General features: G+C 61.4%; 1 protein-coding gene across 1 annotated transcript in view; it reads right to left on the reverse strand.

Moving 5' to 3' along the window:
- The window catches only part of MUC2 (mucin 2, oligomeric mucus/gel-forming), a 34,765-nt gene extending 22,173 nt beyond the window's left edge, over positions 1 to 12,592 (reverse strand). The window contains exons 1-26 of the mRNA XM_063095205.1: positions 12,517 to 12,592; positions 11,184 to 11,454; positions 9,986 to 10,100; positions 9,509 to 9,599; positions 9,294 to 9,409; positions 8,911 to 9,121; positions 8,706 to 8,831; positions 8,051 to 8,168; positions 7,830 to 7,968; positions 7,487 to 7,597; positions 7,335 to 7,404; positions 6,942 to 7,079; positions 6,680 to 6,844; positions 6,045 to 6,139; positions 5,709 to 5,835; positions 5,090 to 5,345; positions 4,786 to 4,838; positions 4,566 to 4,666; positions 4,000 to 4,151; positions 3,629 to 3,767; positions 2,959 to 3,069; positions 2,692 to 2,871; positions 2,313 to 2,552; positions 1,486 to 1,642; positions 1,151 to 1,282; positions 354 to 501 (exon numbers count right to left, since the gene is read on the reverse strand). Of these exons, the coding sequence (XP_062951275.1) occupies positions 354 to 501; positions 1,151 to 1,282; positions 1,486 to 1,642; positions 2,313 to 2,552; positions 2,692 to 2,871; positions 2,959 to 3,069; positions 3,629 to 3,767; positions 4,000 to 4,151; positions 4,566 to 4,666; positions 4,786 to 4,838; positions 5,090 to 5,345; positions 5,709 to 5,835; positions 6,045 to 6,139; positions 6,680 to 6,844; positions 6,942 to 7,079; positions 7,335 to 7,404; positions 7,487 to 7,597; positions 7,830 to 7,968; positions 8,051 to 8,168; positions 8,706 to 8,831; positions 8,911 to 9,121; positions 9,294 to 9,409; positions 9,509 to 9,599; positions 9,986 to 10,100; positions 11,184 to 11,454; positions 12,517 to 12,592 (3,638 nt within the window). The remainder of the gene's footprint in view (positions 1 to 353; positions 502 to 1,150; positions 1,283 to 1,485; positions 1,643 to 2,312; positions 2,553 to 2,691; positions 2,872 to 2,958; positions 3,070 to 3,628; positions 3,768 to 3,999; positions 4,152 to 4,565; positions 4,667 to 4,785; positions 4,839 to 5,089; positions 5,346 to 5,708; positions 5,836 to 6,044; positions 6,140 to 6,679; positions 6,845 to 6,941; positions 7,080 to 7,334; positions 7,405 to 7,486; positions 7,598 to 7,829; positions 7,969 to 8,050; positions 8,169 to 8,705; positions 8,832 to 8,910; positions 9,122 to 9,293; positions 9,410 to 9,508; positions 9,600 to 9,985; positions 10,101 to 11,183; positions 11,455 to 12,516) is intronic.
- Positions 12,593 to 21,049: the final 8,457 nt, after the last annotated feature.

Consider the following 21,049-nt stretch of genomic DNA (forward strand, 5'->3'; position numbering starts at 1 on the left):
AGGAGCCCCACCCATTGGGTTCTGTGGGCAGAGCGGGGACAAGAGGAGGTAGGAAAAAGCCGGATTGCAAGGACAGGATGAGAAGAGAAACACCCCTCACCCCCATGGAGAGCGACCGGTGGCTCACGTGGCATGTGTGTGCCTGTGTTTGACAGTGCATCCCTGTACACGTATGCATTGTGTGCAGGTGTGTGCAGACACGTGTGCGTGATAGACACGTGTGCATGATAGGCACGTGTGCATGTGCACCGTGTGTGTGGCTGCGCCCATGCGTGTGCTCACACATGTGCGTGAGTGTGTGTGCCTGTGTGTGTGCTGGCCTCCCCAGTCCCCTGGGATCTGGGCTTAGGTACCAAGACTTGCAGATCTCCTCAGTGGGAACTGATGATCCGGGTAGGTAGCGGGTGTCCTCGACATAACAGCCACACTTGTCCCCCGAGACACACTTCTTCAGGTCCTCATCGTAGATGGGCCTGTTCTTGGGGCACCGGGGGTAGCAGCCTGGTGGGCACAGGGCAGGGGCTTGGACCACCACAGAGGACCCTACCCATCGTCCCTAACCTGTCAGGCCTTTCCCTTGAGATGTTTCTCTGGGAAGACCAGGTATGGGGAAGGTAGAGGCTTGTTGTCTCCCCACTCGACTGGGCCCCACACAGTGCCACACAGCCACATAGCCAGCACAGCTCTGCCCAGGCTCTTATGGCCCCCTGAGCCACCACCCCCGCATCCCGTGGTGGGATCCTCCCTCCCCGATCTTCACATGACTCACTCTGTGTCTCTAGTTCTCAGCTTGAATGCCAGCGCCCGCCAGAGGCCTCCCCTGACCTGGGTCTGAACACCCCACCTTGCCCTGCTCTGTGTGTTCCTCAGCACTCCCCGCCCCTGGCGGGTCAGCTTGTGTACTAACCTGCTCCTTTTCTGCTCTGCTGTGAGGGCAGGGCCTCAGCTCAAGCACCAAGCCCACCGTGCAATGAACAAACTCTGCAGCAAGCTAAGCCCGGCCCACCCTGGGCCTCAGGTCCCCCTGGCCCTCTCACGCGTCGCTCTGGGTGTCCCCATGGGTCTCCAGACAACACTGGCCTTCAGCCTCACAGAGGCCATCACATTCCCTGGACGGCCCCGCCCTGCACGGCCACCAGCACCCACTCACCCTCCAGGTAGGACACAGAGATGTTGGAGTGGATGCCGTTGATGGTCCTGCAGGTCTCGAAGGTGCGGTTCCCACAGGGCTCGTAGTGCCACTCACACTCGTCCCGGGGGTTGTAGTAGTCACAGAAGACGGCTGGGAGTGGACGGGGATGGGGTCAGACTAGAGAAGGCACAGGGGGGTGCCAGGGGGAGGGCGGGCTGGGGTGGGGGGACAGGGGCAGAGACACGTCAGACTCGCTCCTGCCAACCCAGGTCCCCCAGTGGGCGGGTGAGGAGTGCTGCCCCAGCCTGCATGTAGTGGCCCCCAGCCCTGGGCCCAGGACAGAGGGCACTCACGGCACAGGTCTGGTGTCCTCCAGAACACACAGGCGCCCTCCTTGGTGCACTCCTGGGCATAGGAGGCCACAGCAGAGCAGAAGCACTCGCAGTCCCCGCCAGTGTCACAGGAGCACGAATCGTGCACGCAGGCATCATAGAAGACCGTGGGGTCCACCTGGGGAGGAGACCTCGGTGTGCCCTGGGTCCGTGCTGCCTTCATGGGGCCAGAACTTGCCCGGTAGATCCCGGAGCTCAGGACCCTGAAACTGGCCCTGCTCCTGGACAGGGTACAGTTAACCAGGTTACCTAGCACCGGCCTCCCAGGGCCCTGGTGGGGCTGATCCTGGGACGGGGGACTGTCCAGAGACATTTGGCCAGTCCTGGCTGTTCAGACCTGGTGCCCAGCCCCTCAGGGCCTTGGGGTCCTCAGCTGTAAGACGGCAGTCCTAACACCTGCCCATCCCCCATGCCGGGAGCCAAGGGACAGCTGAGCACTAGGGAATCTGCATCCTTCCTCTTTTCCTGGTGAGCATGGCAGCCTGGGGGTCCAGCCAGGGGTCTCAGAGGGCAGGCTGGTCATCTGACCACGTGTCTAAAGGACACAGAGCCAAAGGACGCAAGAGAACGGAGATGAAGGACGAGGGCTGCACGGTGATGGGGCCGGCGGCTCCCAGTGTGCAAAGAGCGCCCCGCCCCCAGCCAGCCTAACGCCCTTCTCTGCCCATGCGCGAAGCCGGCCCCGGCCCCACCCACTGCCCTGCTCCGCCTACGGCCGGCCCCGCCTCCAGCCGCACCCGCCGCGCGCCCCGCCCCGCGCACGCGCGCCCCGGCCCGGCCCCGCCCACCTTGCTGTGGCAGGCGCCGAACACCGAGCTCTTGAGGATGCTGCACTGCTTCTCGGCCCAGGCGCGCCGGTGCGGGTTCAGGCTGCAGGGCTCGGGGGTGGTGCTCACGTCCGGGCAGGTGGGGGCCTCCTTCCAGCTGTTCCCGAAGTCCAGCTCGCTGCTCACCACCATGTGGTCCCGCGTGGTGAAGTCGTTGTTGGAGCGGTAGTCGAAGTTCCCGCACAGGCCGCACACCGTGCCCTGCAGGAGACAAGCATCCCCGGGGCGCTCGGGTGGGAGGGAGGGCAGGGGGCTCGCTCCCCCGCGTGCCTGGGAGGCCCGGCGGGGCACGTGAGAGGGGGCCGGCCCGGAGAGGCCGGGTCGGGCAGGGGCAGCCCACCTGGTAGGAGGGGGCCAGCTTGATGAAGACGGTGGTCCTCTTGTCCCAGATGACAATGATGCCGATGCTGGCCTCGACCACCAGGTACTGGCCCACCTCCCGCGTGGTGTAGGCCACGTGGTGGCCCTCGTCGCGCTGGATCACTATGCGGTGCTTGTCTTCCAACTTCAGCTCCGTCTTCTGCTCGGAGGGGGGAGAGGGCCGGTCACTGGCCAGGTCCGAGGGTCCCCGAGGGCTCACGCATCCCCAGGGGCAGGCAGCACTCACCCCCAGGAAGATCTTGATGGCCTTGGAGCAGGTGACACCAGTGGTGCCACAGGGAACATTCTCAGTGATGACACTGAAGGTGCCCAGCGAGGAGTTCTGGCCACAGTAATCCTGGGGGCCAACAGGGCAGCGTCAGCTGGACGCTGGGCCACAGGTGCCTGGGGTGCACCCACCCCAGCTGGTGGGGCTGGGGCAGCCACTGAGCAGACCTTGGCTCTGCCCCTTCCAGTCGGGGAGGCTGAGCCCCACTTCAGACCTCACAGAGCCTCAGCCCCTCCTGTGGTGGCTGGGATAACCACGGGGTGTGGGGGATTTGGATTGGCAAAGCTCCTGGCTCTGACCCTCCCTTGGCCTGTCATAACTCCCCCCACCCACCACACACACACACACACACACACACACAGGCCCCTCATCCCCCATGGCTGGTCTGTCAAACCTATCCCCTCCTCTGTGTTCCCGCAGGAGGATCATGGAACTGGACGGTGGAGAGGGGGGCTTCATCATGCCCACCCCACTCACTGCTAGAAACCCAAATCCTCCTGACGGGGTGGGGTCTTGGGAGGAGGAAGGGCCAGCCCCTCCCACTCCCAGGTCCCCCACATCTCAGGGCTTCCTTGCTGGGCTGAGCAGAGCAGGCACAGGCCTGGCCCTGGCGGTTCCACGGCCTCACCTGAACAGCCACGTAGGAGCAGTGCCCGTCAAAGTCATAGTATTTCCCGTCAAAGGTAATGTAGTGGCCACTCCCATAGATGGAACAGGTGCCATGGCACATGGACTGGGTGCACACCCAGTGTCCTTTCTGGCAGGTGCTGCAGAGATCAGAGAGGAGCCTGAAGGCACCTGCCCAGATGGTGGCCTGGCCGAGACCCCAGGGGCCACGCGGACAGCTCCCCAGGAAGCCCACACGTGACACCTGCAAGTGCCCACAGCAGCCCCAAAAGTGCCATCGCAAACATGCACCCACACCCCTGCGCCAGGCCAGTGGCAGACAAGAGACCACCCTGCGGGCCTTGGGCAGTAGCCAGGGCCAGGCTGGCTCACCAGGTGTTGCAGTCCACCTGGATCTTGTCCCCTGGGGAGTACAGGTCCTTGTTGTGCACACACGGGCACTCTTCCTCCACCACACAGCCACCTCGGCCATCATCCATCAGCCCATCGGGACACACGCAGCCGCTGATACACTCCGTATGGTACTGGGGGCAGCCAGAGAGTGGGGTTCAGGGAGGGGACAGGTGAGGCTGAAGCCCTCCCTGGAAGTCAGGACTACATGGCAGGCTAGGGAAGGTCTGACAGCTCAGATTCCCCCCGTGTCCTGGGACCCCTGACCTCCCTCCGTGGTCAGGCCCCAGGACCCCCTCCCCTCAGGCCCACCACTGGGCAGAGAAGCCGGTGAGGGTTGCCTGCCAAGGGCCCCTAAACTGGCCCCTGTGCCCAGTGGGCACACAGAGTGCCCCTTCCCTCCCAGCAACAGGAGTGTCAAGGCCCATGTGGCCACAGTATTTGGCCTCCAGACCCTAGGGTGGGGCACAGTATGGGAGTCTCCGTAACAGGCTCAGACAGTCAGATGCCCGCCCAGCCCTCCCACAGCGGCCCTGCCCAGCACGCACATAGCCGGCAGCCAGCGTCTGGCAGCTCATGGGGCGGGGTTTCAAGACGGCCAGCGCCGTCAGATTGCTGCAGTCCACGTGGATCTTCGGGTCCGCACAGCCTGCAGGACAGACAGGGCTGCCTTAGCTCAAGCTGAATGTGGGGGGCCCCGGGGGTAGGGGAGGGCATAGGGGAGCAGGCCTGGCGGCGGGGTCCACGCACAGGGCAGCAGCCACTTACTCTGGCCCAGGAGCTTGACCAGCTGGCAATGCAGCCTCCCGTTCTGGCAAACGCTACAAGAGAGGGGTGGGAGGTGAATGGCTCCCGGGCGCAATCCCCACACAGATGGTCATGGGAAGCCACCACTGCCTGGGGACGGATGCAAGCCTGGCCACTCTTAGAATCCCCCTCCCCAGGCACCTCTGTAGCCCTCGGGTTCTCAGCTCCACCAGGTAGAGCCTCCCCGTCCTCAGCTTGGAGCAGATTCAGAAGGAGCCCCCCACGTCCCACCCTGTGCCGTCCCTTCCCAGTTCAGGCCACCCACCATCGCTCCTCCTGCCTCAAGACCACGTCCCCCGCCTCCAGGTAGAGGCCTTGGTGGTAGCAGGAGCACTTGGCGAGGGGCACACAGCGGCCCTTCTCATCCTGGAAGGTGCGGTCGGGGCAGCCGCAGCCGTCCACAGGTGCAAAGCCCTTGAGGCAGTGAGTGTCAGCCTCGGACAGTGAGCGGCACGTCCGCTGGCAGGTGGTCAGGTTGTACAGGAAGATCTGCGAGTTAGGGCAGGAGTCCACGTCCTCGTCTGCAAAGGAGACATGGGGGCCGGCGTGAGGGGCAGGAGAGACTGCACCCCCAGCTTCTATCCCTGTAGGCTGTCCCTGAGCCCTCACTCTGCCAGGATGGCAGATGCCCACCCAGCCACCCTGGGACCCCTGCCCTGAACTTGGCTGCCACAGCTCCAGGCCCGTCACAGGCCCCTGGTCCTTGCAACATCACAGCCCCTCGCTGCAAGCAGAGAGCTGGAGGGGCTGGTTTCCCGCCGCCCCTGGCAGATGGAGCTGGGAGGTGGGTTGCTGGCTGCAGGGGGCTGACGCCTCTTCTGGACTGCCCATGCTCAGGGCCCCCAGCCCTGTCCCAGGATGCAGCCAGCAGGGGTGGTACTCACTGCAGACCCGCTCCCGCCAGCCCCACAGCATGACGCCCTTGGTGGCACAGGCGCGCGCATAGGAGGACAGAGCCGCGCACATGCAGTCCTCGTTGTTCTCGCAGTTGCAGGTGTCATATCTGCACCTCTGGGAAGGAAACCGAGCCAGCGGACAGTGAGGTGGGGAGGCTGGGACATGGCCGTCAGCCCCCCATGTCCACATGCCTGCATGTGTGCTGGCACTCACAGACACGTGCTTACACACACACATGCACACTCAGCACGCCTTGAGGGCTCTGGGGACCTGTCCACGCCATCATGTGGGTGGGGGTGGGCATGTGTGCAGGTCCCACTCACCTTGTAATACTCAGTGGGGTCCACGGCTGAGTGGCACCTGCCAAAGGGGGTCTCCGTGCTCTTCAGGAGGGAGCACCAGTGCTCAGCATAGTTGGCTGGGGAGTGAGGGGTCAGAACCTCAGCAGGGGCTGGGACCACCTGCACATGTCCCCTGGGTCTGACTCTCTGGTCACCCAGGCTGGAGTGGACCCAAGTCCAGGCCTCTTCTTCCCATGGGTCAAATCTCTGGGCAACTCCAAGCAGGATAGGGCCCCCTTGCAGGATGCCCACTGCCTCCCTCTCTTGACCCCAAGGGCCCAGGCATCCCCGGATGTGGTGGGGTGGCAAGTAGGAGGGTATGCTGTCATGGCTCCAGGCAGCCCCTGGACAAGGGCCACCTCCCAGCAGTTAGCTGGCCTGGCCCTTCTGCCATGCCGCTTGGCAGGTGCCACCATGGGCCATCATAAACCAGCAGCACAGCGGGAAGCAGTAGGCAGACAGGCTGGTGTCCAGCGTGGAGGGCCCTCTTACCTCCACCCACCTCTCACACACCACGTGCCACCAGAACCCCCCTGACCCGAAAGGCCACGCTGGCCGGGGGTCAGCTCTCCCAGTCAGGCTGCAGGTAGCAGCATCCAGTGGCGCCCGAGCCTCACCACTCTCGATGTTGAGGGAGCAGGGGTCATCCAGCCAGTCCAGCTTGTCCTGGCAGCTCGACTGGGCCTTCCAGGTGTTGGCAAAGCTGGCTCCTGTGGCCTCCACCAGCCCGCTGGCTGTCTTGAAGTCATCGCTTTCCAAGCCATTGAAGTTCCCGCAGAGGCCTGGGGGGCCAGGACAGGGTTGGGGAGGGGCCGAGGCTGGCAGGGGGTAGGCCCCAAATGGGGCCTTGGCAAGGGCGAGCTGAGTGGGGCCACTCACCCTGCACCTGCCCCTGGGCGTCCTGCTCCAGCGTGGCAAAGAGCTGCATGACAGGGACCAGCTGCACCTGCAGCCGCAAGCCATAGGCCGTGTTCACGATGATGTGGTAGGAGGAAGGTTGCAAGATGGAGAAGCTCGCTGCAAGGCAGGGAGCACAGTGAGGCAGCGGGGCTCCCCACACCCTGCCTCGCCCAGGATGCCTTCAGCAGGAGAGCAACAGCCTCCCACTGTCCCCCCTCAGCAGAGGCCCAAGGATGTAGAGTCCGCCAGATGCCACAGGGGTACCCGCTCCCCATGACCAACCTCCTGGGCCCAGAGCAGCTGGCCGTGGATCACGGCGGGCCCAGCTGAGTTGGAAGTGGTTCCAAGGCCCCATCCTGGACCAGGACTCACCAGTCACGTGGGGCAGGTTGACCTGCAGTTCATTCAGCATCACGCTGCCGTCAGTCTTGAAGACCACCACCTGCAGGAAGGTCAAGGGTACATGGGGCTGAGAAGGGCCTCGAGGACGCTGGGTGTGCTGGGATGGGAGGGCGGGCACCTACGTTCTTCCTCTTGTCGGCCAGCAGCACCACCGTCTTCAGGCAGGTCTGCTTGTCCGTGGAGCCGCAGGGGGCCAGCTCGCCCAGGAGGGCGTAGGAGTCGTTGTGGTCGCCCTGTGTGGGAAGGCACGTTGTAGCGACTGGTGGCCAGGGGCAGGAAGCACCCCAGGAGCCCGGCGGTGGCTCGGAAGGGAAAGCCCGCCTGTCATTCGGCCTGAGAGCGGCAACCCCCTTCTCAGCCCATGGGCACTTCTCCAGGGACCATTCACCTGCCCACCCCGGGACCCAGGCAGTCTGGGTGCCAAGCCCCCAGCTCCACCCCACCCCAGGCCTTGGGCCTGCCTACCTTGCTCAGGACATAGTAGCAGTCCCCATGGAAGGTGAACTTTTTCCCATCAAAGGTGGTGATGTGCGAGCCACCTTCCAGGGCGCAGGTCCCGGGGCATGGCAGGTCTGTGCACACCCAGCGGCCGGCGTTGCAGACACTGCCGGGCAGCGGGGCACAGGGTTAGGGCTCAGCTGCCACCCAGCCTGCCCCAGCCCCCAAGCCCAGGGCCCAAGACTCACCAGTGCTCGCAGTCGTTGGTAACCTCCTGGCCTGGTGCGTGCAGGCGTCCATGCAGCTTACAGTGACACTGGCTCACAGGGATGCAGCCGCTGCCCGCAACGTCATCATATACAGTGTCTGGGACAGCCAGGGACATGACGTTACCATAGGCAGGCCTTGGAAAGTGCCAGAGTCCCCACAGTGCAGCTGCCCTTCAGGCCTCCCACCAACAGGCACCACCGGTCTTTGGGCCAACACCCGTGATCCCCACCTAATCTCTGGGTCAGGGGTCTGCCCATGGGGGGTGGGCCTCCAGGCCACCTTCCTGCCCCTCAGAGTCCAGCGCCTTCCAGGGGCCTACAGGCTCAGGGCTGGGGGCGGAGCAGGAGGAGTTCCGTCCATGTATCCCCTTCTCAGAGCCTCCCCGAAGCCACCATGTGGGAGGGTCTTTGGCATTTATGTCCCTTCTGCCCAGACCTGCCCCTGATGTCAGGGTGGGACTGGGGGGTACGTCCTGTACCATCACTATCCCCACATCCAGCAAAGCTCTTCCCTCGATGCGGGTGAGAACCCGAGGCCCAAGGCACAAGGCCGCTTATCCAGCGCACGAGCCAGGGTGGGCTGCATCAGGGCAGCACCCCCTTGTCCTGCCCTGCAGCACCCCCGAGCTCGCACCTTCCGGGCAGAAACAGCCGTCCATGCGGTGCTCCTCGCACAGGCTGCTGACCTCCAGGTGAGAGCAGGTGTCCATGCAGGGCGAGCCGCTCTCCAGGTAAATCATGTTCCCGGGGCAGCTCTTGGCTGGAATGGCAAAGGCAGCCCCGTGAGCCGGCTCCACGTGCGCCGCCCCGAGCGCCCCCCGTGGTCCCCCGGCCCTTACGGCAGAGCGTGTCGGTCCTCCAGGTGCCGGGCTGGCCGCCGGCGTGCGAGCACTGGCGGGAGAACTCGGCGAGCGTGCTGCAGACGCAGGAGCGGTTCCCCGCGCACTGGCAGCGGTCCTGCATGCAGGCGAGCACGTAGGGCTCCAGCGGCAGCAGCGCCTGGCACGGCTCGAAGGCCTCGGCGGTCAGCAGACTCTCGCAGTCGTCGCGCTGGTGGGAAGGACGCCGGGGACCGGCCGTCACACCCCTCTTCCCACCCGCACGGGTCCCCAGCAGAGGTCGGCGGGTGCCGGGGTCCCCGAGAGCCCTGGGGGAGAAGCCACTCTGCTCCTGGAGGGCCCTCACCCTGGGAGCGGCTGGGAGCCCCAGCCTGGCGACTCACGTGCTCAGAGCAGGACTCGGAGGACGTCCCCGTCACCTCCTCTGGGTCCTCACACTCCACCTCAGGCTTGCTGATCTTCTGCATGTTCCCAAACTCGATGGGACTGAAGAGTATGCCTGGGGGAGCAGGGCCCGTCAGGGAACGGGGCCCTCCTGGGAGCCTGGGAGCCCTGCCCCACCCTGCCCCCCACTAGCCAAGTCCTCAGCCCCCCTCACCTTCAGAGAGGAATTCCGAGTAGGTCTGCAGGCCGTTGTAGTCCCCACAGAGGCCGCAGGTGTGGTTCTGGAACTTACTGTCCAGCTCCAGCTATCCGGGAAAGGGGGCAGGTGAGCTGGTCTGTGGGCCACTGGGCACCACAGGGTCCCAGGCAGTCAAGGGAGCCACTCCTCCACCGGACTCTTGTTTGAAGGATAGCAGGTGGGGCAGGAGGGCAGGGGTCAGTGGCCAGGGGGTGTCCTGTCACTGCAGGCCACTGAGAAGCAGCATGTGCTTGTGGGAAAGGGTGAGGGCCAGTCCACTGCCCCCGAGGCCCTGTGGGCCCTTCCTAGGGCCGGGCAGGCTTCCGCTGCTCCGCACTCTCCCCACCCGCCGCCCCTCCACCTGCCCTCTTGGGTGAGGGGTCGGACCGCAGTCCTCCCAGTCCTCCCTCACGGCGGCCCCGCACCCCAGGCGCCCGTGTCGCTGGCGCCCACCATGAGTGAGTCCTCCCGGTTCCACATCAGGGTGATGCCGCTGCGGGAGTAGACCTTGGTGTAGGCCTCGTTCTTCTCAATGAGCAGCCCGGAGCTGTAGTGCGGGGTGCTGACCCTGCGAGGGGACACCAGGAGTCGTGCCAGCCCACCGCCCAGGGCCCGCCAGCGCTCATCCTCCCTGGGGTCCTGCTGCCCACAGGGGGCTGCAGCTGTGTGCATCATGTGTGGGGGGATGGCCCCCAGCCCAGTCCTGCCAAGACCAACTCCTGCCTGGAAGTCATGAACTTGGAGGAGAGATGTGAGCAGTGGCCACAGAGCCACCGTCCGCCATGGCTGGCCAGGCTTCCCCTGGGCACAGCCAGGCCCTTCCCTACACCCCCCTCCTCGGGGGTGTCCTGGGCAGGGACCCCTCCCAGAATCTAGGGGAGGAAGGAGGTCTGGGCTGCCCAAACCCCTTCCTGTCCCTGTCCTCAGAGGGATGTCCCCTCCCACAAGGTGTCTGCCTGGGTTGGGGCTTCTCCAGCCCCTGCCCACCCCATCCCCCTGGGGCCGTCCCTGCTGCTGTCAGGGACCCCACCCCAACTCCTGCCAGTGCCAGTCACCCCAACCTCGGTGCCTCCACCCCCAAGAGCCCTCCACCTCACTCCTGTCCCCCCAGGAGACTGAGGCCGACAGGGCAAGGAAAATAGTGCGGGAAATAGAGTCCTGGAGCCGCGAAAGGGCACGTCCCGCAGGCGGGGAAGCCGCTGGACAGGAATGCGCTTAAGAGAGCTTCATTGTTCCCGGGACAATACGGGAACAATAGGTGGGTGCGGGGAAGGGGCCCCCACAGCCTCTCCCTCACCCTGCCCTGTAACTCTAGCCTGGGGAACAGCACACAAGACCTCAAGACAGACGGCCACCAGGACCGGGACCAGAGCTGTCCCGAGCCCGGTGGGCTCCGAGGGGAGGGGCTGTAGGGGACGCAGAGGATAAATAAAAGCCCTGGCCTCTCGAGGGGGGCTTCTGATGGGGGCGCACCAGTGTCTGCTGAATGAACCAGCGACCCAGACTCAGACCTCAAGCCTCTCCTTAGCGGTGTGCTGGGGCACAGGGGGTCTCGCGGGGGCTGCCCAGGGACGGCTGGCTCTCAGGAGCCATCAGGCCCTACCCCCATTACTAGGGACTGTGGGAGGAGACAGTGCCCAGCCCCACTCACATGGCCCCGTTCACCACCACCAGCTGGCCGGTGAGGTAGATGGTGTCGTCTCCGACGGTCAGCAGGACGGACTCGACCTGGGGGAGGCCCCCGCCACTGTCCAGGCCCCGCTTCAGGTGCACGGCGAACTCTTTGTAGGAGTCTCGGCAGTCGGAGGCGAAGTTGTAGTCGCAGAGGCCGGGAAAGCGGAAGATGTCCCCGTCGAAAGTCTTGTAGTGAAAGTCGCCCCAGGTGCTGCAGACGTTGTGGCCGTGGTTTTGGGTCCTGCCTTCTGAAGAAGCAGGGGACAAGAGGTGAGCAGCCCAGGCCCGGGGAGGGCCGCTCCCGCCCCCAGCCCCCAAAGCTGCCCACTGAAACCCCTCCAGGAGCTCCCGGAAGCAGCTTAGAGCCTGTCAGGGTCCTGAAGCAGGGCCATCAGCTGGGGCAGGTCCCTCCCTGCAGGAGGGGCCTGCTGGGCCTTGCTCATCTTGCCCCCGGGGCCTCCAGCTGCTACGTCCTCCCACCCCTGTCCTAGTGTGGAGTGCAGCCATTTGCTGAGCAGGGAGCCGGGGCAGAGGGGCTTTTGGGCACCCCGGTCGCCAGGTCCACCTGGCCCAGTGCCCCCCACTGCTCCCTGCTGTACTCCCTCCACTCGATGCCTTCCCAGGCCCCCCAGCGCCCCTCACCCAGCAGGAGGACTAGGCTGGGCCCCTCCGAGGCTGCCCACACCTTGTCCATCCACAGGGACACCAGGGTCTCCTGCACCAGGATGTGACCCCACTACGGCTTTGCATCCAGCTGATGGGATGGGGGTTTCCCCGCGGTACATTCGTGGACTTTTCTGGCCAAAGTGACCCTGCACTAGGTGGACAAGCACCCCACGCTCCAGGAGGAGCCATCTCGGCCTCAACACTCAGAGGGTCCCTGATCCCTAGGCCTCCTGGTGGTGCTTGGGGCCCTGGGACCTCCCCCAGCATGGCTCCTCCAGCCTTCCCTTCCTCCCCACACCCACGGCTCAGGTGTGGCTGCCCGGGCTGCTGTTTCCGCCTGGCACCACCCCTGGACCCACACTCTGGCCGGGCAGCCAACCTCAGGGGGATGGGGGAAACCCAAGACCCCGTCCTTCTTTCCTAACCCCTGGAAGTCAGCAGGGAAGGAAGACCCCTGCAAGGAAGCCTTGGCTGCAGCTGTCCAGGCTGTCCTGGGGCATCTCGGACCACCCCAAAGGCTAGGCAGAGGAGAACCACCTCCTACTCCTGGGTACGACGCGCCAGCTCTGGGCTGCCCCAGCCTTCCTGCCACCACCACAGGACCTTCTTGCCTGGTCCCCTTGCCCCCTGGCCCAGCCTCTCACCTCTCTGGAGCTCTGAGCCCCTGGCCAAGGACAGGGCCAGGCAGACAGCTGCCAGGCGGGCCAGTGGCAGCCCCATGGTGGCTCAGGAGGGCGGTGTGGAGGAGCAACCCGGGCAGGGGTCCGGGCCTTTTATGCCCCAGTGGGAGGGCGGGAGGGCAGGGGAGGGGCGAGGGGTGGGTGGGGCATTTGCCAGATTATCAAGAAAACAGCTGTGGGGGCTCCCATGAGCTTATCTTTTATGAGGTTTATCTTTTATGGCTCCCTGGGTAAACTTAGCCTTCCTCAGGATGCAGCAGCCCCGATTGCCCCAATGCCAACACACGCCCAAGCTGAACCCTGTCCCTCCCAGCTGCCGGTGGGACCAGGCCCGGGGCGGGGGGAGGGTTGTGCCGGAAGCATGTCCTGGCAGGCTCCATGGTCCGCCACGGCCTCCCAGACCCCAGTCTATCCCCCAGCACAGCCCAGGTCAAACAAGGTGCTTCTGCGCGGGGGCCCCTGCCCAATATTCGCTTCTCTCTCCCATCCTGGGGACACTGCCCCTCACTGAGCAGCACGGACTGAGGCCCCACAGGCCCCACAGGCCTGCTCAGGCCCATGTCACCCTAGGGGAACCAAACCCTCCCCCAGCGGGGGCCCAAGCTCTGGAGTGGGGGGAGAGATCCAGGACTCAGCGGTCACCTGTACCTGACCACAGCAAGCAGCCTCCCCGAGGGCAGGGGGACGTGGGCTCCCGTGGGGTCCAGGGGCCCCGCCCCATCTGGATGTGGGGCTCTCGCTCTGTCCGAGGCCCTCAGCTCCATTTACCCTGCAATCTCCTCCTTTTCCCAAGCTGAGCCGGTCTCTGGAATTACATGTAATTGGAACTTGGGGAGCACCCAGCCCAGCCAGGGGATGCTTTACGGGATCAGGTCCTCTGCGGCACAGGGGGAACTGGCTCCCGGCCCAGAGTGGGCGTCCCTGAGGGGAATGGGGCCGGTCCCGGACACAGAGCCAGGCAGAGGTGGGGAGGACGTCCCCGCACCCGGGCCCTGCTCCTGCAGGTTCCCACTGCTGCTCGGGGGAGCACAGGCTCTCCCGGGCCACACTAGTCAATGGACAAAGGAGGGTCCTGCCCCAGAGAGAGCTGCGGCCTCTGATGCATCTCAGACCCCCCCCCGCCAGTTCTGGGACTGGCCGCTGTCCCACCGATTGTCTGGAAAACCCTTGGGGAATCGTAGTATGACATTCAAACTTGAATCAACCAAACACGACCCCACCAGGCATGCCAGTCTTTGTGGCCAGCCCAGGAGGGCACGCGCAGGCACGACCTGTCACTGGTGGGTAAACTGAGGCCTGCGGGTCCTCCCTCTACGTTTTCCTCTTCCTGAAAACAGAGACAGATCTGGAATTTAGTTTCTGACATTGGCCAGAGGGCAGACTGTGGGGAAGGCTTGAACCCCAGCCTGGTCCCTGAGTTCCAGGGGCCGGGGGGTGGGATTCTTCCCAACAGTTAAGGAGACTCTGGGCCAGGGGGCACTGAGCTCCTTCCCCCAACCACCCCACTGCCCTGATCAGGCCCCCACACAGAGGTGGTGACCCCTGCTGGGGCTGAAGCCCTCGCTTGGGCCGGAAGCCTGTGTGGGGAGCCTCGCCGGCCTCCCGCAACAGCTGCGTCCAAGCCCTGTGTGCTGATGTCACCTGCCACTCAGGCCTCCGGGCCCTGCAGACAGGACCTCCATGCCACAGGGACAGACCAGGGGCCAGAAAGGGGTCTCTGCACTGCTAGGACGTCAGGGATGCGAATGAACAGGAACCCGGAGCCTGGGAGGAGGCCCGTCATCCCATCCTGCTGCGCCCACCAGCCTCAGGCCCAGGTGCTGTCCTACCTGTAAGGACTTGGGCACATGGGGACGCTGAGTGTGTGGCCTGAGCCAGCAGGAGCAGGGATTAGGAAACCAGAGCCGGCTAGGCCACAGCAGGGCCATTGTGCCACTTCCCTGTGTGGGCTTCACACGTTGGCACCGAGCCCCGGGGAAACCCAAAGACGGGGCCTAGCACCTGCGCCCCTGGGAGGAAGTGATTTTCCACGCCGGGCCCCTTCCGCCCTGGTGGGGGTCAGAGGAATCCTGACTAGACACAGAATGACCAGCACAGCCACTCCTGCCCTGAGGTCTGAAAAGTGGGTCCTCCCAGGATGGAGGAGGTGGGTCCTCCTGGGTCTGAGAGGGTCCACCCTATGTTCCCTCTGGATGGAGAAGTGGTGGCGACCCCTTCTCAACCCATCAAGGGTCTCAGGTGGGGACCTTGTGTGAGCTGTGACAGCAGGCAGCTGTGCATGCGGCAGACACCAAGATCCAAACCTCACTCCCTAATGGAGGGAAAGGAGCTGGTTGGGGAAGACGGCAGTGATGGCTCCGACAGCCCGGGGTGACTGGAGTCACCCCCACCGCCCCCAAAGTGAGAGTGTCTCAAACCACATCCCAGGCCCAGTCCACCATCAGATCCCTGGCCAGGCTTCACTGCCAGCTTCTCAGCTGCCAAGCACAGTCATCACGGTGCCCCTGGCAGGTGACGGGGACCAGGTGGGTGCGGGAAGGAGCTCAGGGTAAGGGGCCAGTGCTCCACTACAGGACAACAATAAACTTGGAAATGCCCAAATCAGGCTGCAGACGCCGCGGTGCACTTAGACACTTGGCTTTATCCAGACATAACACGACAGACGCAGGATGACGGCTCTGTCTGCCTGGCTCGCCGCTCTCCTCTGTGCAGCTGGGGGGCAGGCAGCTGTCACCAGCCTCAGAGCTCAATTCTCTGCCCTTGACAAGCACAGGGGGACCCCCACCACCGCCCTGGTGGAGGGAGACAGTAGGGGCTTCCGACATGCTGTCGGTACCACTTTTCTGTGACACCGAGGAGAGGGGAATGGCCACCCCACCCAGCCACAGGGGGACGCGGCTGGGCCTCGTGGAGCACAAGCCCCCAGGCTGATGGGGTCCGAGGCGCCCGGCCTCCCCGGCCAGGCCCCACACCCAGCAGTAATTACCCCCATGCTGTTGCCAGCGACTGCACGGAATCTGCGGTCATGACCACAGGGAGGAGCCAGCAAAGACGTCACGCAGACGCCCAGAATGACTGTCCCACCACTGTGTGTCCACAAACCCTGACTCATCAGGAAGCCGGGGACGGGGCAGAGGGGCAGTGATGGTGCGGAGGGACTAGAGCCACAGGAGGAGGAGGGAAAGGGAGAGGAGGAGCGGGAGCAGGGGGGCGAGAGGAAGGGCCGCGCCCTGCTGGAGACAGCAGGTGCACCCCAGCCCCCACCCCTTCTCAGTCGCCTTGTGTGATGGTTACTTTTATGTGTCACTTTGGCTGAGCAGATGACCCCCATACTGCGGGTGGGCTTCGCTCTATCAGTCGAAGGCCTTAAAAGCAGCAAAGACTGAGGCCCCCCAAAGAAAGGGGATTCTGCACCCAGGTGGCCTTTGGGCTCCAGCGGCAGCGTCAACTCCCTGGGGTCTCCAGCCCGCCCTGAAGATTCCAGACTTGCAGCCCCACAATCACAACAGCAATCCCTTAAGATAGCACCCCACCCTGTCCCCCCCATGCACACACACACACGGCCACACCCTACTGGTTCTGTGTCTCGGGGGAACTCTGACTGACGTACCCGGCATGGCCCGGATCCCTCCCACAGGGCTTGTGGAGAGCATTTTTCCTGCCTGCGCTGCAGCTTTGGGATGTCCCGCCCCCTGAGCCCTCCTTTCCCTGCCCTGTTTTGACCCAAATGCAGCCCACGCTGACATTTACTAAAATGACGCTTCCATCCTTACTCCCTGTCGGTCACATATATCATCTCGGGCCATCCCCTCATAACTCCATGGGGTCAGTCCAATGATTAACCCATGTTACGGAAGGAGAAACTGAGTCACTGAGCGTCTAAGGCAGTGTCTCCCAGGGAGCAGGGGGTGAGCCTGGCTCAGTGCCATGCTGTTGACCATCGCCATCCTGCCCAGCCAAGACCCGCCAGCACCAGGCCACCCAGCCCCACCCGCTGCTGGACTTAAGTGGGGCAGCACAGGCTGATGGCCCAACCCTAGTGCCACGGCTCTGGCCTCACCTTAGAGGGCAGATGGAGGGTGGGCCCAGAGAAGCCACAGTTCCCACCCTTCTGGACACCCAAGGGAGATCCCAGTCTCAGCCACCCACAGGGACAGAGTGGCAAAGCCCAGACCTCATCCCTGGTGGGCAAGCATCTGAGGACTCAAGACACCAGCCACCTCCACCCCCATGTCCTCCCTCAAGACATCGGAAGGGCAAACTCAGACATCACAAGCATGTCCACTTCCTCAGCCTTCAGAGGTTCAGAACAGCCTGGGGGTGTGCACATCTGACCCACACTACCTCCCCTATCCAACGTGGGGTTAAAAGCAGCATGTCGGCCTCACTGTCTTATGCAAAGGGCAAGTAAACACACAGAGGTGTCTGTTCTCGGGCAAGAGGGTCAGGAGAGGCTGAGTTGGCAGGTTGGGCTCCTTGACCAAGCCAGGGCTCCGATGAGCAGGTGAGCATTGGACAGGCCTCCTTGTGGGGAAAGGGCAGCCCTTTCCACCATCAGGTGGGTCACTGCACCTCAGGATTTAGCCACCCTCAGGCAGTTACCCTTGTCCTCTCAAGACCTGGTCCACATGTCACACCTTTACCCTGATGACTGTCCTCCCCACCCTGACCACACTGTGTGACCATTGCTGCCTTTCTGCTTTGAGTGCTCTGAGGACAGAAGCTTATGAGGGCTCTTCCATGGTCCACCGTCACAGTAAATGCAATTGAAAACTTTGCTTCTGGATGGGTGGATGAGCGGATGGCTGGATGGATGAATGTGTGGATGGGTGTGTGGATGAATGGGTGGGGGGGGGATGGATGGGTGGTTGAGTGTACGGGTGGATGAGGGGTGGATGGATGGATTGATGGATGGATGGGTGGATGAATGGATGGATGATGGGTGGATGGGTGGGTGGGTGTGTGGATGGATGGGTGGGTGGGTGTGTCGATGGATGGGTGGGTGGGAGGGTGGATGGATGGATGGATGGATGGATGATGGGTGGATGGGTGGGTGGATTGTGGATGGATGGGTGGATGATGGGTGGATGGATGGATGGATGGATGGATGAATGGACAGATGGATGGATGGATGGACGGATGGATGAGTGGACGGGTGGATGGATGGATGGACGGGTGGATGGATGGATGGATGGGTGGATGGATGGATGAGTGGGTGGATGGGTGGATGGATGGATGAGTGGATGGGTGGGTGGATGGTGGATGGGTGGATGGATGGATGATGGGTAGATGGGTGGGTGGATTGTGGATGGATGGGTGGATGGTGGATGGATGGATGAACAAATGAAATCTCTGGGGTAGTGGGGTGGGCCTTCTGTAGCAGCTCTGCAGAGCTCCTCCTTTCACGAGGGCTCCTCATGTGCAGGCACAGGCCAAGTGCTCAGTAGTCCCACTTCACTAAAGCCCTGCACAGCCCTGGGAGGCCGGCACTCACATTACTCCATTCTACAGACAAGGAAACCAAGACTCAGGGGGTGAAAGAGCTCCTTGAGCTTGTCCAGCCAGAGAATGGCAGAGCTATGAGGTGGCCACAGGGAGTCCTCCCAGCCCCAACCCATGCTGTCCCCCACTTTTTTGCAAAGGGGAGACTCTTGCTTTTTGGAGAAACCCTGGTCATGAATAACAGAGAAATTAGAGATTCCTGGTTGGTGTCACAGCCCCAAAGGAGGAAGCTTGTGTCCCTTTCCCCCTTGCTGAGGTGCCCCACTGGAAGAGCCTTCAATTTCCCCTGACCCCCTTCAGCGAGTTCATTTCATGCATTTGTCATGTAATTGGGTTGTTGCATCACATTCTGCACTCCATCCTGGGATCCCCCAGCCTCCTCCTAAATATTTTTCAATTTTGCCTACATTAAGGTTCACTCTTTGTGCTATACAGTTTCCTGGTGTTTGACAAATATACAGTGTCAAGTGTCCACCATTATGGTATCATTCAGAATAGTTTCAGCACCCTAGAGTAGGACCTGTGCCTCAACTATTCAACCCTTCCCCCAAATCCCTAGTAACCACTGGTCTTTTTTATCGTAGCTATAGTTTTGTCTCTAATATATTTTTATGATTAATTTCTAAGAGCCAAAAATTCTAGAATATCATGCAGCCACTATAAATTATGACTACGATTTTATTTAGCAATAAGAAAAACACTTATGACTTACTGGTCAGGAAAGTGCAGGATAGTATTGTCTAGAAGCTCCCATCCAAACTATTTTAAAACAGCTTTACTGAGGTGTAAATGATCCGTAACAGACCGTACGTGTCTAAGTGTGGGATCTGGTCAGCTTTGACATGGACACCTGTGTGACCACTGTCACGGTCAGGGTGGTGACCATATCCACATCCATCACCCAACTCCCGCCCTGCTGGAACCGCTCCCCTGCCCTTCCCCACTTGGGAGGTCACCACAGACCTGTTCTCTGTCACTATAGGTTAGTTTGCATTTTCTAGGACTTTATTAAATAGGTCCACACAGTATTTATTCTTTTCTGGTTCGGATTCCTTCACTCAGCATAATCATATTGAGATTCACCCGCATTGTTGCACGTGTCGAGAGTCCACTCCTTTCTGGGGACATGTCACAGTGTGTTCAGCCCCTCACCTGCTGATAACATTTCTGTCGTTTCCAGTTTGAAGCTATTGCCAGTAAAACCGTGAGGAACATTTGTGTACAAGTCTTTGTGTGGACATGTGCTGTCTTTTCTCCTGGGTAAATACCCAGCGGCAGAGTATTGGTAAGTGTATGTTCAACTTTTTAAGAAACCACAAGACTGTTTTGCAATGTGGTTGTACGTTTTGCCCTCCCGCGAGCGGTGTGCGAGAGCCCAGCTGCTCCCAGCACTCGGTGTGTTGGTCCTGGTCAGTTCAGCCATCCCGATAAGAGTGTGGTGTCTCTCACGATGGCTTTAAGTTGCATGTCCCTAATGATGAGTGATGCTGAGAATTTTTTTCTTTTGGCAGCTGACTGGTACAGAGCAGAGTGTTTGTTTCTATGTGCCTACCTGCCATCACGTGTCTTCTTTGATGAAGTGTCTACTCAGATCTCCCGCCTGCGATTTGTTGGGTTACTTGGGTGGGTTTTGTTATTGAGCTGTAACAGTGATTTACATATTCTGGACACGAGCTCTTTAGCAGAGACGTCCTTTGGGAACACTGTCCCCCCAGGTCACGGCGCGTCTTTTCATTCTCTTCGCAGTGTCTTTTGACATGAGAAGAAGAGTTTGATTCTCCCGAGGCCTCATTTGCCCGTTTACTCTTTTCTGGATTGTGCCTTTCGTATTATATGTAAGAAATAGTTGCCTAACCTAGTGTCACAGATATTCTGCCCTGCATTTTCTTCCAGAGATTTTATGGTTTTCAGTTTTACGAGTTCTGCTCTGACTCAGTTTCTGGGCGTGGGGTGGGGCGCGGCTCACAGCCCGCCTGCGGCGTTGGCTTCGCAGTTCTTGGCACGGCCCGTTGGCAGGGCCGCCCTCTCTTCGCTGCGGTGCCCGTGCTCCTCTGCTGAGATTAATGGCTCACACACGCGTGGATTTATTTCGGGCCTCTGTTTTCTGTCCCATTGACCTGTTTGTCCGTCTTTATGCTAACACCACACTGCCCCGACTGCCGCAGCTTTGTGATAAATCTTCGCACCGGCCAGGTCAGTGCTCAGCTCTGCCTCACGTTCTCTCTCCGGCTTGCTTGGCGAGTCTACGTCCTCTGCACGTCCATCTGAATTTAGAAGCTACTTTCCAATTTCTACAATAAAAATTTTTTTTAAATAAAAGCCTGCAGGGCTTTTGGCTGAGATCGAATTGAACATAGATGAGTTCAGGGAAAATTTACCTCTTAGCAATGTCGAGTCTCCCGACCCACGAACAAGGCCTGTCACGCCGTTTAATTAGGTCTGTAATTTCTCTCTGCGGCGTTTTGTGGATTTCGGCGTACTAGTCTTTCACATCTTTTGTCGGATTTTTCCCTACATATTTCATATTTTTGATGCTATTGTAAACGGTATTACAATTATTTTCAATTATTTGTCGCCAATATACAAAAGTAAAATTGATTTTTTTTCAAGATTTTTTATTGTGGTAAAATATACGTAACATTTACCATCTTAACCATTTTCTGTGTACAGCTCGGTGGCATTAAATACATTCATGATGTTGTGCAGCCATCAGCCCATCCATCTCCAGCCTCTTTTCATCCCGCAAAACTGAAACTCTGTCCCCATTAAACGCCAGCTCCCTGTCCTCCCCTGCCCCAGCCCCCGGCACCTGCCACACAACTTCCTGACTCTACGAATTCACTGCTCTAGGGTCCTCTGTCAGTGGAAGTTTCTGTGCCAGGCTGACCTCCCCTTGCACCCACGCAGCACGTTTCAGAATCCTTGTCCCTCTTATACTGGAATAATTCTCCATCCCGTGTCCACACGACAGGCCGCCTCTCACTCACCCGTCAGA

The sequence above is a fragment of the Cynocephalus volans genome, chromosome 4, assembly GCF_027409185.1.
Source record: "Cynocephalus volans isolate mCynVol1 chromosome 4, mCynVol1.pri, whole genome shotgun sequence".
Taxonomy (NCBI): Eukaryota; Metazoa; Chordata; class Mammalia; order Dermoptera; family Cynocephalidae; genus Cynocephalus; species Cynocephalus volans.